This window comes from Callospermophilus lateralis, chromosome 1, assembly GCF_048772815.1.
Source record: "Callospermophilus lateralis isolate mCalLat2 chromosome 1, mCalLat2.hap1, whole genome shotgun sequence".
Classification (NCBI taxonomy): domain Eukaryota; kingdom Metazoa; phylum Chordata; class Mammalia; order Rodentia; family Sciuridae; genus Callospermophilus; species Callospermophilus lateralis.
The window spans coordinates 170,180,398-170,197,487 of record NC_135305.1 but is presented as its reverse complement, the minus strand read 5'-3'; the positions used below and the strand labels follow the sequence as shown (position 1 = coordinate 170,197,487).

Genomic DNA, 17,090 nt, shown 5'->3' with positions numbered 1-17,090 from the left:
TATTTTTTTATGTGGTGCTGAGGATTGAACCCAGGGTCCCGCGCGTGCAAGATGAGCACCCTACCACTGAGCCACAACCCCAGCCCCTCAAGAATATATTAGTACTGTGCTTAAGAGGCTGAGGCAGGAGGATTGAAAATTCAAAGCCAGCCTCTTAGCAACTTAGTGAGGCCCTCAGCAACTCAGTGAGAGACCCTATTTCTAAATACAATATAAGATAGGGCTGAGATTGTGGCTCAGTGGTTAAGCGTGCCCGAGTTCAATCCTTCTGAGCATCTTAATTAGCCACACAGCACAGGGTTCCTTCCTGTCATCATCAAGCTCATCGGGAGCTGTGGCTTTCTGGAACTGCCCAATGTCATCCTGACTGTATTGTGTATCACGAGCCTAAGAAAAGGTGACAGTTCACAATTCCAAGTTTTCCTGAATGTATATCACTTTTGCACAACCATAGAGTTGAAATATTATAAAATCAAACCATCACAAATTAAGGACTGTGTGCCCACTTGCCCTGAGACACCTGAGATCTCTGATACCCGCAGAATAAAACTTCAAAGCCCAGCATTCTAGCTTACAGGGGGTGGGAGGTATCCACCTCTTTATGCCACAGACAGTATTGTCCAAGGGAACAGTACTCAGGTTGCTTTTTGTGGGTTACCATGGGTAAATATTTAAATTTTAGTATTTATTTTAGTGTTTATCAGAAAAACATAGCAAGCTTGTTAACCCTGTCGTTTCATGGAGATCTTCCTTTGAGGAACAGCTCTCAGCTGAAGGTGGTGGTGCTCTGCTTTACTCTGGAGCCCATCTGGAATGATAGGAGTTGGGTTCAAGTGGTCTGGGGCAGAGGGGCACTAACTGGTGACCAGATGGTGGGGCCAGGACTGTGAACCATTCTGAAGTCCTGTATGTAGAACTGTCTGGTCCAAGACACCAAGAATGCCTCTATTAGAGACAGAATTAGACCAAAGAAGAGGGAAGTATAGCATTGAAAATAAATCTGTTGAGTAAAACAAATAGTATTTTATATGCCTTTGCTGAGGGTGGGAGAACGGTTTGCAGGGGATGGTGGTATGGAAAGCACTCATTAAGGACACGTGGTGGCAGCCCTCGTATGTAGTGCCCTGTGCCAGGGGTTCCACCAGCCGTGGTCAATGGTTCTCGAGACATCAGCCTCATCAAGGTGAGTCTTCCAACTTTGGCTGCACAGTAGAGTCACCAGGGGAAGCTTGTCCAGGTCCAGATGCCCAGGCCACATCCCAAACCAGTTAAGTCACAATCCTCAAGGGAGGGTTGCAGGCAAGCTCCTGGGGTCATTCCAGGGTGAGAACCACTGTCAGGGCCATTTGGAAATCACTTCTTTGCACGAGGAAAGCTGTACAGTCTTACAGCTCAGTCTGTCCTGGGCAGGGGCAGGTGGCAAAGCTATAAGCACATGTTTACAATCGAGGCAGACAAATGCTGAAGCGTGGAAGTAGGTTCCGTGCATTTTGGAATCACAGAAAAACGAAAGACTAGATTTAAAACATATAAAGAGAAACACACCTCAGATGCCAAATTTGGAAAAGTAATTCCCCACAGTCGCTTTAGTTTTTCCTTCCTTACATTCCTTCACCTGGTCACACAGCAAGAGGCCTTTATGCATCACTGTCAACTTACCCTTTGTAACTAGAGGATAGCCTTTCTGAGTGGGCTAATTTGAAATTGTCTGTAGATAGTATCTGTCTGTCCTGGTGAGGAGCAGGCACTAGAAACCTCATAAAGCATTGTTAAACTGTCCTAACAAGAGTAAGACTTACTGAGAGGTTCTGGGCTACTAAAAGATGGGCTTTGGAAACAAGCCATTTAAATACTGCTTGGAGTCATTGATTCTAACATGCTCCATGTTTCAGGTACTCATAGAACGGAACTCCCCTTTTCGATAAGTCAGTGTTGGGTCACAGACATTTGAAAGCTGGAGTTAAGCAAGTGTGTGATTTTAATTTACGAGTTTAATCTAAGGCTTCCACCAAGCAGCCGTTGCAGAGGTCTCAAGTAGATGAATTTACCAAATAATTAATATGTTTTCAATAGTAACATTTTTCAACATCTCTTGATTTATATTAAATTGCCATACTCAGAAAAAAATTGATTCTCCCGTGGGTACATTTATTCTCAAACTTTTGTAGTCTGTTCTTAACCATGAATTACTTCCTGGTTTAAAAAAACATGCCTAGCTATTTATGGTATTTTGTCTTGCGCCTTTGGCACCCTGGTGGTGTGAGCCGGGGCTGTGCCATCTGTAGTCAAGTGAGATTATTTAAAGGGGGTGGGGGGGGGCAGTGAAATGATTCACTGGAAAATTTTAGCACAGATTCTTAAGGAACGATAAGATAACCCTAGAAACATCTTTATTTGGTGCTTATTTGGTGTCATATGCTGGTGGGTAGTGACGGGGAGAAAAAAGGTACAACTTGTTTCTGAAGATCCTGCTATTTTGAAAATCAGAGAGGGGCTGAGCTAGAAAGGAGGAGAGGATGTCCACGCAGTGTCACTTCCAGAGCTCTGCAGATGAGGGAAGAGTTTTCCTCTTCCTGAATCCAGGTTAGAGGTTCATTTCCAGCAGAGAAAACCCAAAAGGCAGTATGCTGGGGTTCAGAATGGGTGTTTAATTCCTGATGGGTATCTGTGATAAACCTCCTTATGTCGAGGTGCTTTGGAAACAGGAGGGCTGGTTCCTAGAACGCTCAGTAAGTGTGGGGCCTAGATAAGCCCTTTCTGAAAGTGACTGCGTCTAGTGTGTTTTGACTCCATGATAACATGTTTTAACCTAAACATGTTGATTTCAGGGAACTCTTCCCGTTCCATGTGAGATTTGCCTGAAACATGGTGTCCTTTTTTTTTTCTTTCTTTCTTCCTGTTTTTTTTTCCAGAAAGAAGACATAGCTCATCCAGCAAGCCTTCTATGGCCGTTCCTCCCACTTCAGTATTTTCCTTCTTCCCTTCTCTGTCCAAAAGCAAAGGAGGCAGTGCAAGTGGAAGCAGCCGTTCTTCCAGCGGAGGGGTTCTTAGCGCGTCCTCCTCAAGTTCCAAGTCGTTGAAATCGCCCAAAGAGAAACTGCAACCCAGGGGGAACACCAGGCCAATGCATCCCCTCCAACAGAGTAGAGTCCCCCACAGTAGAATGTGAGTATGGCCCTGAGGGTTTCCAGCGCCGGTCCTGCTACAGTGTGCCTGTGTACAGTGAGAGTGAGAGTCTGGGAGCCATGGGAACAGACTCACACAGGGGGCTTTCAAGTGTGTGTGGCTGGCTCTTTTGTTCCCCACTGAGCCTCAGGAGACTTTCAGAGTAGTGGTAGCAGTGATAATAATGGTGCTTGTTGATCCCAACATCTTAGTGGGATAGTTCCCACTAGTATACCCTGGTTCCACATAAGCAGGAAGAAGCGCAACTTGAGGCCTTGTCTGAGAAGACTTGAGGTCAGATAGGCCTCACATCCCACTTCTGCTGCTTCCTTGAGGGCTGTGTGCAAGGCACTGTTTCAGCATCTAAGAGTAACAGCCTCCAGGAAGGGGAGTTCTAGTTGGTATCTGTCTCTGGCCCCCAGGAGGCAGTTAATGAATAGGTGCTGGCATTCCTGCCACAGCTATCAGTAATAGTAGAAATAAAAGGTGAAGAGATTCCCAGATGCTGCTCTAGGATTTTCTGGGGCCTGCAAAACCAACCAGGAAGCAGTGCTTCCTCCTGGCAGCTTTGGGTTCACATCACAGTCGTGATGCAGGGAGACTGAGAGAAGTTCACACTCTCCTGGCAAGGCTCTGGCGTGCTTCCAGGGTGGATCTGGAAGTTGGCAGGCCTCTTGAGGTCACGTGAAGGAGTGGCCGTGCACACCCATAGAAACACATCTTGCTTCGTCATGGCATCCCTCAGCCTAGTAGTGGGTAGCTTTTCCCTGGCATGGCTCCCTTTGCAGTTTATGCCACCCAGCTCAGCCCCAAGGTCTGATAACCTGTGGTTAATCTTGGAGCAGGACCTGACACCTGCTACTGCTCAAGGACCTTGCCTGCCAGGAGAGGCCACAACATCTTGCAGAGTCTCTGCTACTCGGGCTGTTCCAGGTATAGCTGTTTGGGGCTATTTGTCCTGGTTACTAGGCCCCAGTACCTGCTCATCTGTCAGAAGCGCAGGATGATAAGCTCGACTTTCGCTCCTGGAGCTGTCTGAAAGCCAGAGAGGATGCCAGTGCAGCGCCCACGTCACTCGCCAGCCTGACAGCCATGGAGCAGAACCATCACTCCAGCTCCTCATGTGGAGCTAGGGCTTCAGAGGGGACCAGCCCCCTGTTAGGATCCTATCAACATCACCTGTTTTATGAAGGGAAAATGACAGTGTCTGAGATCCCAAGAGCAGTCAGGGCTTTAGCTGTGCGACAGGTCCTCAGGGCTCACCAACTCCATCCCAGGGACTTATGCTCTAAAGCCCCTGCCATAGAAGCCTCTTATCAGGAAGTGGAGAACTGGCACATCATCTGCTAATTAAACATTGGTCATCATCTTTGACAAGATCAGGGAACCTTGTCTTGGTGCTGTGTTAGACATGTATATTTGACATTTATTTGAGTCCTCATAAATCTTTAATGACATAAGGGTTCTGCAGAGTCTTTCGTCCTTTTAGACCTTTGCTTGGTCTGCCTCTTGCAGAACTTGCATCGGGTGGGTATTCGATCCAAGTCTCCTATAGGTCCATGTGTAAAATTTTCTGAAATGATAATGGGCCTTTTGCCTCTTCAAAGGGCTTATGGACTGGATGAGTGTGAACATTTACAGGGTTTTCTGGAGAATTCTTACAAAATTCAAAAGGTGCCTTCTGGGGGCCAGTCCGTGTGGTGCTGCTGACCCTGGCTCTGCCTCATCCCTCGGGGCTGCCCTCACTCAGGCATTGGTGCTGTCTCCTGCTCTTGCAGCATGACGCCGTCTGTGAAAGTGGAGAAGATTCATCCGAAGATGGATGGCACACTACTGAAACCTGCGGCGGGGCCACCCTGTCCTGCTACTGTGAGTTCCTCAGTCAAGCCTGGCCTTAACTGCCCCTCAATACCAAAGCCAACCTTGCCTTCACCTGGACAGATTCTGAATGGCAAAGGGCTTCCTGCACCACCCGCTCTGGAAAAGAAACCTGAAGACGGTTCCAATAACAGGAAGTTTTTAAATAAGAGATTATCAGGTAACCCCCCAGCTCTTTCTTAATAGTGTTTCTGTACTTCAAGTGGGCTTTCCCAGGGACCAGGGGACTGCTGTGTGCACTGCTGACCCACTCAGCTCTAGGAGAGGTTCCCTAGGTGGTGTTTGTCCTCTTAGCTCTTGCTTTATTTATTTATTTATTTATTTTGGTACTGGGGATTGAACCCAGGGGTGCTTAATTACTGAGCCACGTCCCCAGTCCTTTTTATTTTTTATTTTGAGACAAAGTCTTGCCAAGTTATTTAGGGCCTGGCTAAGTTTCTGAGGCTGGCCTTGAACTTACATCCTCCTACCTCAGTGTCCTGAGTCTTTGGGATTACAGGCATGAGCCATCATGCCTGGCTCACTCTTGCTTTAAAAGAGTGCCACTTGCAAACGTGCACGTGAATGTGCAAACGCAGGGTGTGGGGCCCATTGAAAGCTTTCTGGTGTGGTTCTGAATTCAGTGGCGCGGTAATGCTGCATGACAGTCACTTTCCTGTGCGCTCATCAGTTGTGGCATTTTAGCGATGCTCCTGCTATGTGGTGCTCACACGTCTTTGTGGTTGGTAACATGGTGGGTTTCATTCCAGCTGTCATTTGTCTGTCCTGAGATGTCTCCTATTTTCTCATTTACAAAATAAATGAAGGAGTGTTTGGCAAGCCCATTTTAATGTCTCTGTGATTTTGACAGAAAGAGAGTTTGATCCTGACATCCACTGTGGGGTCATTGATCTCGACACCAAGAAGCCCTGCACCAGGTCTTTGACGTGCAAGGTAGGTCTTCCTGCAGGCAGAGCTGATACCTGTAGCGATCGTGGGGCTCTGAGAAGGGACCACACCATCCCATGGTCTAACTGATGCTCTGGAGACTGTCCTCAGTTGTGTCAGTGAGGACATAACTTGGTCCAGAGAAAGGAGCTCGAGTTGGCAAAGGGTGAAGCGTGTGATGGGAATCATGTTCTCAAGAGAGGTTTTATTTTCAATGAGTTCTGTGTCCTAGAAAATAGTGTCCTTCCCTGATCAGTCTGCTGTTTCTCAGGACTCGGTATTGCTACATAGAAATGTAATACTCTCTGGTGTGGTTTAAACTGCACAGATTCAGAAACTTCCTTTGCAAATATATGAATTTCCTTAAAATGTGTATGCCACGATTCTTAAACTTCAAAAAACTATTTTTTAAAAATCTGTGACTTTATTTATTTATTTTTTTTTAGGTTAGCTTTTTTTTTTAATTAATTTTTATTGTTGGTTGTTCAAAACATTACATAGTTCTTGATATATCATATTTCACACTTTGATTCAAGTGGGATAAGAACTCCCATTTTTACCCCGTATACAGATTGCAGAATCACATCAGTTGCACCTCCATTGATTTACATATTGCCATACTAGTGTCTGTTGTATTCTGCTGCCTTTCCTATCCTCTACTATCCCCCCTCCCCCCCTCCCCTTCCCTCTTCTCTCTCTACCCCCTCTACTGTAATTCATTTCTCCCCCTAGAAGAAGATTAACATTAAACAGGGATGAGGGGTGGGAGGGAAAGGGAGAGAGAAGGGAAATTGCATGGAAATGGAAGGAGACCCTCAGGGGTATACAAAAATCTGTGACTTTAAAATTGCCTTACTTTCTAGTTTTTCAAAAATACAATGTAAAATATAATCTAACTAGGAAATTCAATGATCTTCCTCTCCATTCTGAAGTCTTCCTGTTTTTCCTTTAAAATGGCCAGTAGGCTAATAACGAAGGGGCCTATTCGCTGTGAGTAAAAGGTTGGGCTGGCTTCCGTGGGCTCCACTGCCTGAGTGGGCATCTCTGTTGGACAGTATTTCTTTGGAGAGTGTCCCCAACTGTCTCCACAGGGGTTCAAGGAGTATTAGTTTCTAATTTAATTTTATTGTGTATGTTTTGTCTTAAAACAGTGGTTCTGAACCATTTGGGAGAATGGATGCCCCTAATATCTAATTAAAAAAAAAAAAAAAAAAAAAAGCATAGACTCTCTGCTCAGGGATTGGAAAAGTACACATCTACATTCTGATTTTTGCCTTCTGTCCTGGGTTGATGGACACCCCTACCTCAAGTTTGTCCTCCCTCAAGGACAAACTCCTCCCTCAAGACAAATAACTTTTGCCCTTCCTGGGATACTAATTGAACACATACTGTAGTGTGTTGAATATGGCCACGTGACCTGTGTAGAATTGTGTCAGGGTTTCAGCTACATCTAAGGGGATTTGTGGAATAACACCCCGGTCCTCTTGCACACCATGATTCCAGCTGGCCCGCTCTTTCTCCCTCTTCCTGTCTGCCTGGCTTTCAGGAGCAGGCTTGCTCTCTTTATCCAGGATGTTCTACTCGGTTTCTTGGTTTTTTGGTTTTTGCCATGCTGGGGATGGAACCCAGGGCCTCGTGCGTGCTGATAGGCGAGCATTCTACCACTGAACCCATCTCCAGCCCCAGGGTGTTCTTTTAAAGTTAACTGTGAAACTTCATGGTGCACCAAAGTGTTTTCTTTCTTTCTGTTTTAAATTTTGTTCTACTGTGGTGAGAACCACACCACTTGGTGTCACCCTCTTTTAGTAACCTTTTTAAGTGTACAGCACATCATTGTGGACTGTACGCACACGGTTGTACCACAGGTCCGTGGCACTCATTCATCTTGCTTAATTGGAGCTTTTTGATTGTTGATTGGTAATTCCTCATTTCCCTGTCCCTCTGGCCTCTAGAATGACTGTTTTTTGATTCTGTCCGTTTGGCTGGTTCACATAAGTGGGGTCGTGAAGTGTTTGTGTTCTGTAACTGGCTTATTTCTCTTAGCATAATGTCCTTTGGACCCACCCATGTTATTGCAATGGCAGGAGCTTCTTTTCGAGGGCTGAATAATATCTCATCCCTTGTATTTTCCACATTTCTCTTTATTGTCTGTCAGTGGGCCTTTACCTTGTTCAGAACAAGGTGTTATAGGTAGTGCTCTGGTGAACACGTGGCTGGGCTGGTATGTTTTTAAGGCCCAGAAATGGGATTGGCAAGAGGTGTTCCCACTCTCCCTGTGCCTCCTGCTTTTGTATGGACCTGCATGTTCCTGCCATCTTTCTTTCAGATGGCTCATGCTGTTCTTCTGCTCTTGTAAGTGTGTCATTGATGCATGTGGCCTGGTGCTACACCTGCCCTTGCATCAGTCTCCCTCTTCAGCCCTGACTTGTCGTGAGTTCAGCATGGAGCTGGCAGAAAATGCAGCCTCTGGTCAGCTCTCTTCCTTCCCTTGCTTCACTCTGGCCTGAACCGGTTAGGCTGTGTAGGACTAATGCCTGCATGGCCCTCCCCTAAATGTCCTAAGTTGCCACCGACTCTCTCGCGCCCTGGGCTTGGGCCAGTTCTCACCCGAGTCTCTCCCACCCTGGGGTGGGCTTGCCGCTGCTCGCCCCCTTCACTCCTCCCCTGCAGTCTGCTTCCCGCCCGCCTCCCTCCTCCCTCCTCATCTGTATGACAGGCTGCCTCATGACCACTGTGCCTCTCTGTCTCTGTCCAGCGTCACTGAAAAACTTGGTATCACACACCCTGCAAGCACAGGTCTTGTTCTAGGTCCCAAGGGTGTAGGGTCCAATAGAATCAGGGTGTGCCCGCTGTCCTTGTCTAACGCCAGAGATGAAGATCAGTGACTTGAGAGGAGTAGAAAACCCACTGATGGTTCATGAAAACGGAGGGGTCTGCAGTTAGAAGATGTGGCTGAGGAAGGCTCCTAGCCACAGGACCCTGCGTTGAAGTCATTCTGTCCTGCCTGGGCTGGGAGGTGTGGGAGAGGCACAGTGGAGGGACGCGCAGGCTTGGACTCTGTGCAGCCCGAGAGACGGGCCGGGAGCTAAACTGGAGGGGAGGAAGAGGCAGGTGACTCCACAGAGCAGAAAGCAGGGCTTTAGCGTGTGCCCAGTCTTCCCTGGTGCCTGCGTCAGCCCCTTGCAGAGTTTTGGATGTCGGGGTGCAGCAGTGTCCTCAGGTCTGTATTTGGAGTGTCCTTCAGAGCCCAGTGGACGTCCTGTCTGCTCATCAGCCTGAGCGGGGACAATGCCGTCTCCCTGCTTTCTTCACTCGGCTTTCCTTGGCTAAGCAGCACAGCACACTTAGAGAGGAGGAGTGTGTATATGTGTGTCTGGAAAGATAAGCAGCTGGGCCAGGGACAGCATGTCATTCATCCCTTCAGTATGTAGTAGAGGGTTTTTGGGGGGGTCTTTCTTTTTTTTTTACTGGGCATTGAATCCAGGGGTGCCTTACCACAGAGCCGAATCCGTAAGTTGCTTAGGACCTCACTAAGTTGTTAGGGGTGGCTTTGAACTTGTGATCCTCCAGCCTCAGCCTCCCAGGCTGCTGGGATTAGGGGCACGGGCCACTGTGCTCAACAAGGATCTTTGTTTTTATGTACTTTTTGACTGGAGCATTTATTAAACATCAGGTGCAGTTCTAGGTGCTGATGTAGCACTGAACACAAACAAAGTTCCTTTTCCTCATTCAGGTTACTTTCATGTGGGTATGTTACATACTAAAGGACATTAAAGTTTTTAAAAGAAGCTTAGCACATTTATCTGTGCCTGGTTGGGTTTTGGGTGGACATACTTCACAGTGGCCAGTAAGACAGTAGGTTGGGTTATCATGTTTCAGATGAATGTTTGAGATAAATTCCCCAAGTTCATACCAACATGTCTGTAAGCCCACAGAGCAGTGCAGTGTAGAGCACGTAGGGTAGGGAAGCATGGGAAGTGTGCCTTGCCGTATTTCAAAGATGAGAGGAGGAAATGTGGATGAAGTCACTTATGTTCATGGACCACGTGACTAGGGCCCTGTCGTCAATGGAAGCTGACCCACTCCTGGGGTTCATCATCTCCTGCGTTTTTACAGACTGAGACCCCAGCAGTTCATGAATTGTGACCTATGAAGTCGTTCCACAGTGATCAGACTTAACTGTCACTAAGAGTTGCCAACTGTGGTGACCTTGCACTTGTACATACTGGTTTGTCTTCTGCTGGGAATAGGACTAGACTCCCTCACCTTGGTCTTTATAGAATGTTGGTTATCATCAAAATGTATTTGGTGCACAGACGCTTTCTTACAGGTCTTTCAATCAGAGGTTGACGTTGGTTGCCTTCTGAAAGCCAGCAACTGTCCCTTGGCCTTCCTCCCCTCCGGGTGCCCCTTTCTCAGTTCTGAACCTTGACTCTGTCTGCAGACTCGGGACTGGAACTGGCTGCTGGGTGTCTCTTCCTGTTGCAGTCTTTCTCGTCCTTGTGTTCACCCTCTCCAGTCTTCCATAGCTATGGTGGTCCCTTGTCTCCAGAATGTGTCAGCCCACTCTGTCTTCGAAGGGCATTTTCACTGGAAGACAGAGAAGCAATTGTTTCATTTTTACTCTCTGCAATTACTACAAGAACACTTGTTAATGTGTGTTTATGGAATCATTCTTTCTTTCCTTTGTTAGCATTTGGAGTTTAAATGGTTGAAAGAGGGATTCTTTAATGGAGTTGATAAGAGCCTCAATAAACAATTGCTCTCATGGTAACAAAACATGAGCACCTGTCACCTGTTTCTACTATTGGCCACTAGTTACATAGCCAGGTGACCCAACTAACATGACTCCTTCATTCTGATAGAAATAACATTCCCAGATTCTCCTCCAGTTAGTCTAGACTGGGTGCTTTTAGTCCAGCGGACAAAAGATCATGCTTTTGCAATTATTTTTTATCTCATCAAATGCTGAGCTGTCTTTAACTGTGCTGATGGTATAGATTGCTTTTTAAAGAGAGTGGCGTTTGAGGGTATGTGACAGATCAAAGTCATGTAGAGATTCCTCAGTTTCTGTGTTTTTTGTTCTTCAGACACATTCCTTAACCCAGCGGAGGGCTGTTCAGGGTAGAAGAAAACGATTTGATGTGTTATTAGCCGAGCACAAAAACAAAACCAGGGAAAAGGAATCGATGCGCCATCCGGACTCTCAGCCACCACCGCAGCCTCTCAGGGACCCGCATCCCGCCCCTGCTAGGTCGTTGCAGGAGCCGCACCAAAACTCTCCTTCTGAATCAAAGCCTTCCGTAGCTAGCAAACCTAAACCTCACACCCCCAGTCTTCCAAGGTAAGCCAAGTCCTCCAACCTGGGCCCCCCTTCAGGACAGGCTTGTGGGCACCGGGCAAGACTGCAGCCGGGAATCCAGGGGACACACCAGTAGGCTCGCCATAGGGAGGCGCTTTATAGTTGATGCTTACTGTGAGAAGAAGCTTGTCCAGGCCCTCAGGAAGTTTCAGCCAGGGCTTCCCTGGTCGTAGATACAAGTAGCACCACAGAGCTCGAATTATCTGCTCTGTACTTCTTCAAAATCAGGTGTCTCTTAACCCCATTGAGCAGGGCTGACATTGGCCCTTGCCTGCCACAGGTTACTGATTGGCATATTTCACATGACCTTGACAGTGGCTTCCTGTTTATTTTTCCCTTCTTGCCGGAGTACACTGTGGGAGTTCTTGCTGGGGACAGGCATTAGGCCTGAGTCTTCACAACATCCACTCACCAACACAACTTTTCATTCGATCCTTTGGGACATTGTCCTGAGTGGAGATGAGACATTTCAGCAGCATAATAAGCAGTGGGCCAAGGTGCTTAAGAATCTGTCACACACACACCTGAGATGGTGTTGGTGGAGGGTGTGCGTGCTGCATATGTAACCAAGTTGAAGTTGAAGGACCGTTGGGCCCAGGTTCCAGGCGGAAGGGAGAGGCATGCAGGAGGGGGTTGGTGCCAGTGGTTGGGCCGAGGGCAACAGGGCTTCCGCTTAGGGAGGTGCCAGCTCTGGGGTGCTGCAGCTTGCGTTCTGCCCTGCAGTTGTCGCATAATGATGGAGTCCCTCCCTCTCCAGGACCTGTGTGCTGGGCCCCTCCAGCATCAGTCCTGGGGTAACACCCTGGAGGAGCCATCGCGGGGCTCCTGGCGTGTGCCAGGGTCCCGCCCCAGACTCCCTAGCAACTCCTTCCCTTGGCCATCTTCGGTGGAAGGCTTTTCATTAGGAAGAAAAGCACACTAAAAGCACACTGGGCCACTGTTGCTGTGGGCAGAGAGGCCGCACCAGGCTCCAGAGTACCCACATAGAGTGGGAAAGCCCCTGTACTGGTGTCACTTCCCGTCACTTCCCGTTCCTCCCAGGTTAGTGTAGAGCCCTGGCCAGCGCTTTATAATTTATTGCCTTAGTAACCCAAATCCATTTGAAATTGAAGAGGAATGGGAGTAATTAATTCTCTTAAACTCCACACACGGTCCCCCTCTGGGGAGGACAGAGGAGACTGAGTTCCCAGGTGGTGGCAGGCGAGGGGAGAGGTGTTACCCTCCCTGGCTGCCTTGCCAGCAAGCCTCTCCAGGAGTGGGGAGCCCAGCCCCCAGGGGGTCTGGACACGTTGTCTCCCGGGTGTGTGACCTGACCTGCTGCACTTCCTGCTCCCCAGGCCTCCAGGCTGCCCTGCTCAACAAGGTGGGAGCGCCCCCGTTGACCCTCCTCCAGTCCATGAGTCTCCACACCCTCCCCTGCCTGCCACTGAGCCAGCCTCTCGGTTATCCAGTGAGGAGGGTGAAGGCGATGACAAAGAAGAGTCTGTTGAAAAACTGGACTGTCATTATTCAGGTCGTCATCCTCAGCCAGCGTCTGTAAGTTCCGCGTCCACCCCACTTTGACCCTCCTCTGCAGCAGGGACAGGGCACTGTGTGGCGTGCCCGAGGTGTGGGACGTGGTCCAGGTGTGAGCAGCTGGGCCAGGTGCCCTACGGGAGTCAGCACTGTCGGGAGCATCTTCTGCGCTCCCTCCCTAGCAGGACACTCGGACAGGCACTGTCACCTCATGCTCCACGGCTTCTGGTGTCGGGGGCAGCTGTGCCTGAGGGGCAAGCCCGCTGTGTTCTCTTTCAGTTTTGCACATTCGGGAGCCGGCAGATCGGGAGAGGGTATTACGTGTTCGACTCCAGGTGGAACCGGCTCCGCTGCGCCCTCAACTTCATGGTGGAGAAGCATCTGAACTCGCAGCTGTGGAGGTAAGTAGGCGGGAGCAGCTCACCTGCATATCTCCCACTTCCCAGACCGCCCCTGTGGCTGGTAGTCTAAATGAAACTGTGCCTGGCTACCCCGAGGAGGCACCTGGTCACCCAGCCACTCACTCGTTCAGTGACCACATTGTCCTGGTTGCCGGGTTCAAGGTGGGAGGATGGACACCCTTGCCGAGCTCACGGTTGGTCTGGAGTCAGGGGAAGCCAACACCAGTCAGCAGATGAGTGGGCAGCTGCTCCTCAGGGGGCTGGACAAGGTGAGAGTCAGCCAAGAGCTTGCTGCATGCCCTCAATCTGTTGGGTATATTTATTTTTCACTGTTCTTTGGCAAGTGACTGCAATGGACCCCTAATTTTTTTTAGCAAATAACACTGAAATACAAGATCACACAGAAGATTGGTGATAGGGTGAGGATTTGGACCTAGAGGCACTTGGTTTCCAAATAAAGGTGGGGAAAACGACCTGGGGGATTCAGGGAAAGTGTCTCTGAAAAGGTGACCTTGACCTGATGGAATGGATCAGAGGGCAGCCACAGGGGGATAGGATGATTCAGGAGGCAGGAGCCAGGAGTGTGAAGGCTGAGCGACAGTAGGCATGAGTGTCATGCGAGACCAGGCCTGAGAGACCAGCGGGGGCCAGTGGATGGTGGGGCTGACTGTGCAGTGGGCAACTCCGAAGGCCTCAGGTAGAAGAGCTGTGTGTTGTGATTTGCACATGAAGACTTTGTGTTGTGTTGTATTTGCACGTGTTTCCCAAATAGGAATTTAAGTTAATGAAAGGTTCATCCAGCCTTTCCTGAAGTAAAATTGTTCTCATTCCTGCAGGACTTCTCAGAGCCTTTAATGAGCACTGGGCTTTGAAACTCAAAGCAGGAGCGGTCTTGAGCCACATGGAGTCTCCTGAACTCTCTGGACTGGGGAACTAGCATTTGGTGGAGTCTACTTTGATGAATATATAAAGCTTTGCTAAAGGGGTTGTTCAGAGTCCCAGATCTGTCATTTGGGCGTCATCAGCTAGTGCTTTGCTGAGTGGGCTCTGCCAGTGCGTCCATTTCCCTCCTGTCGGGTTTCTTAGTGGGTCTGAAGAGCTGGTCAGAGGCCTTAGCACATTGGTGACAGTTGGGAAGAGGATGCGTTGCTCGCTTAGAAGAACAGGTCAGGAGCGGCGCTGCTCTGCTCTCCCACTGCGCAATTCTTGCTTCCTTCTGAAGAGAAATCCCCCCTGCCAGTGGTGGAGTAGGGGTTTGTTGGGGTTCAGTGCACCCCAGGACCCCTAAGGGCCCAGCTTGTGAGGGCCCGAGGCTGGGCAGGGCGGTTGAGCTCCTCCTGCCTTTGAGCTTCCCTGTCTGTGCTCTGAACTCTGAAAAAGCTGGAGGGGTGGTGAGGTGGACTCACTGCCTCCTTGGGCTGTTGCTGCTGGAGGGCTCTTGTCACTTGCTCTCAGGAGGAAGACGGAGTCCTACTGACATGACCTCTGGTTTTGAAAGTCAGTACACAGTGACACGCGTGGCTCAGGGATGAACTGACGCATGGGCTTGGAGCAGGTGGGAACTTGGGGCAGGTCCAGTCCCCAGGGCCTGGTTTCCAGGCACTGCGTGAGATTGGATGGGGGAGTGGTCCTTGTCCCAGCCTGCTGGCCCAGCACAGTTCCCTCCAGGAAGAGCCCTGTTTGAGCAGCTCTCTTCTTGGCCTCTTACTGCTAGTCACCGGGGTACGGTAGGGGTGAGAGGAGGTGGGCTGAGTGTGATCTAAGCCCCTGCACTTTGTGGGGCCTCCGAACAGGGGTGGAAGTGGCCAGTGCCTCTCCTGAGCACAGTCATGGCCCAGGTGGCTACTCAGAGCTCCTGTGCCCTCTCTCCATGTGGGACCACTGCTCCACATCCCTAAGGGGGTCTAGGGAGCTAGTGAAGGATTGGTGTTTGGGTTTTTTTATATTTTCATTTTTTAGTTGTTGATAGACCTTTATTTTATTTATTCATATGTGGTGCTGAGAATCGAACCCAGTGCCTCACGCATGCCAGGCAAGTGCGCTACCGCTGAGCCCCAGCCCAGCCCTTGTGTTTGGTGTTTAACCGTGTGAATTGGGAATGCACTTGCATAGCTTTAAAGCAAAAATTGAATATAAGGAGGCGTACAATGAAAAGGCTGACCCCTCGTCCCCTGCCCTTCTATATACCACCCAGCCCACAGACCTTTTTTTAGTTTCTTATATACCTTTATAGAGCTGGTTTGTGCAGACAGAAATCAAGACCACTACGTATTCCTGCTTTGCTTCTGCTTATCTGAAATTTCGGTCACATCACTGCCTAAGAACCTCTTCAGAGGACCTGGTGGTGGTTGTTTGGAGTGAGCCTCCACATCCCTAGCCCTGCGGAAGCCTTTTTCCTTTTTCTAGTATTTGATTCAGGACAACCTAGTCCTGAGGCCCCAGCTTCGTGATCCCCCTGGTGGCCACAAGAACTCACTGCACTCAGTAGATCACAGTGTGTGGGCTTCATTTAGAGCAGAGCTTACCCCTGAGTCACCTGGGGTCCTCTAGGTACAGATTCTGCTCAGGTCCTAGGCCAGGGCCCAGGAACTCGGCGTTCCCAGCACCTCCCCCTCGTAGTGCCAGTCCCTGTCCTGTGGGAGAGCCAGGACTCTCTAGACGGTAGAGTCTGCCCACTGCCCTGAGGTGGTGTGGGGGTGGCTGAAGCATCACAGGTGGCTCTCATGCAGCCCGAGAAGCTCTGACGTGAGGCCACAGCCGCACTCTGGAGTGGGGTTTAAAGCAGGTGCAAGCACTTGCCCTCGTCAATCCCTGTTCGGGAGAACGTGGTTCTTTGTTGTTGTTGTTTTATATTTATTTTTTAGTTGTACACAACACCTTTAGTTTGTTTATTTATTTTTATGTGGAGGTGAGGATCGAACCTAGGGCCCCGCACGTGCTAGACGAGTGCTCTACTGCTGAGCCACAACCCCAGCCCAAGAACATGGTTCTTAAAAGGCACCAGGGAGGCACTCGGGCCAGCTCCCTGTCTTGGAAATGGAGCGGGGTTGGACTAGGTGAGCGGGAGCCGGGTGGAGGTTGCGCTTGCCCTCTAGTCAGGCCCTTCTTTTCTGCTTCCTCAGTTTTTGTGGTTGGGTTTTTAAGAGATGGTTCTTGCTGCATTGCCCAGGCTGGCCCACTGTCCTGGCAGATGGCCCCCTCGCCGGGCAGGTAACTAGGACCCCAGCTGCATGGCACTGCAACAGGCTTCATTTTGCCACAGGGGCTGCTGAAATTCTGGTGCAATTACATTTAAAAATTGAGCTAAAATAAAAGTGGGGCCTCTCTACCCTGTCTGCCTGCCCAGCTCCTACCCAGATGTCACCAACATTACCACACTGTGGCTGAGCCCCCTGAGATCTGGAGGCTGTATCCTGTGGGCAGTGTTTGGCCAGTAGTTACAACCTAGCCGCTGATGTCCTTCCCCCCTCATCTTTCTAGAATTCCCTCTGTGTTTATGCCTTCTGTATTCCAGGTGCTAGGGTATCATGGCGAGTCAGCTGTGGGTGGCCCCCTCTGCAAAGGAGTTAGCAACTTGCAGTCTCAGAAAGTCTAGGGACAGGTCGGTGCAGGCAGGTCAGCCTGGAGCTCCTGAGAGAGTGGTGCTGAGCTGACCCGAGGGGGCAAGAGTGGGGCACAGAGGGCAGGCACACAGGGTCAGGCCATGATGTCCTCGAAACACGGAGATCTGTGGCTGGGGACTGGAGTTGGCGGTGAAGCTGGGGCGGCAGCACGGGGTGAGGCACGCATCTCGTGTGATTCTAAGAGCCCCAGGAGGGCATCAGAGAATTGAAGAAGGAAGT

The 17,090-nt window shown here is 49.6% G+C and overlaps 1 protein-coding gene across 5 annotated transcripts in view; it reads left to right on the top strand.

Moving 5' to 3' along the window:
- Atxn7 (ataxin 7) overlaps positions 1–17,090 on the top strand; it is a 135,699-nt gene that overhangs the window by 111,168 nt on the left and 7,441 nt on the right. For all 5 annotated transcript variants that reach the window (XM_076869929.1, XM_076869765.1, XM_076869842.1 and 2 more), the window contains 6 exons: positions 2,913–3,165; positions 4,944–5,203; positions 5,894–5,976; positions 11,061–11,314; positions 12,670–12,868; positions 13,127–13,248. In XM_076869929.1, the coding sequence (XP_076726044.1) occupies positions 2,913–3,165; positions 4,944–5,203; positions 5,894–5,976; positions 11,061–11,314; positions 12,670–12,868; positions 13,127–13,248 (1,171 nt within the window). The remainder of the gene's footprint in view (positions 1–2,912; positions 3,166–4,943; positions 5,204–5,893; positions 5,977–11,060; positions 11,315–12,669; positions 12,869–13,126; positions 13,249–17,090) is intronic.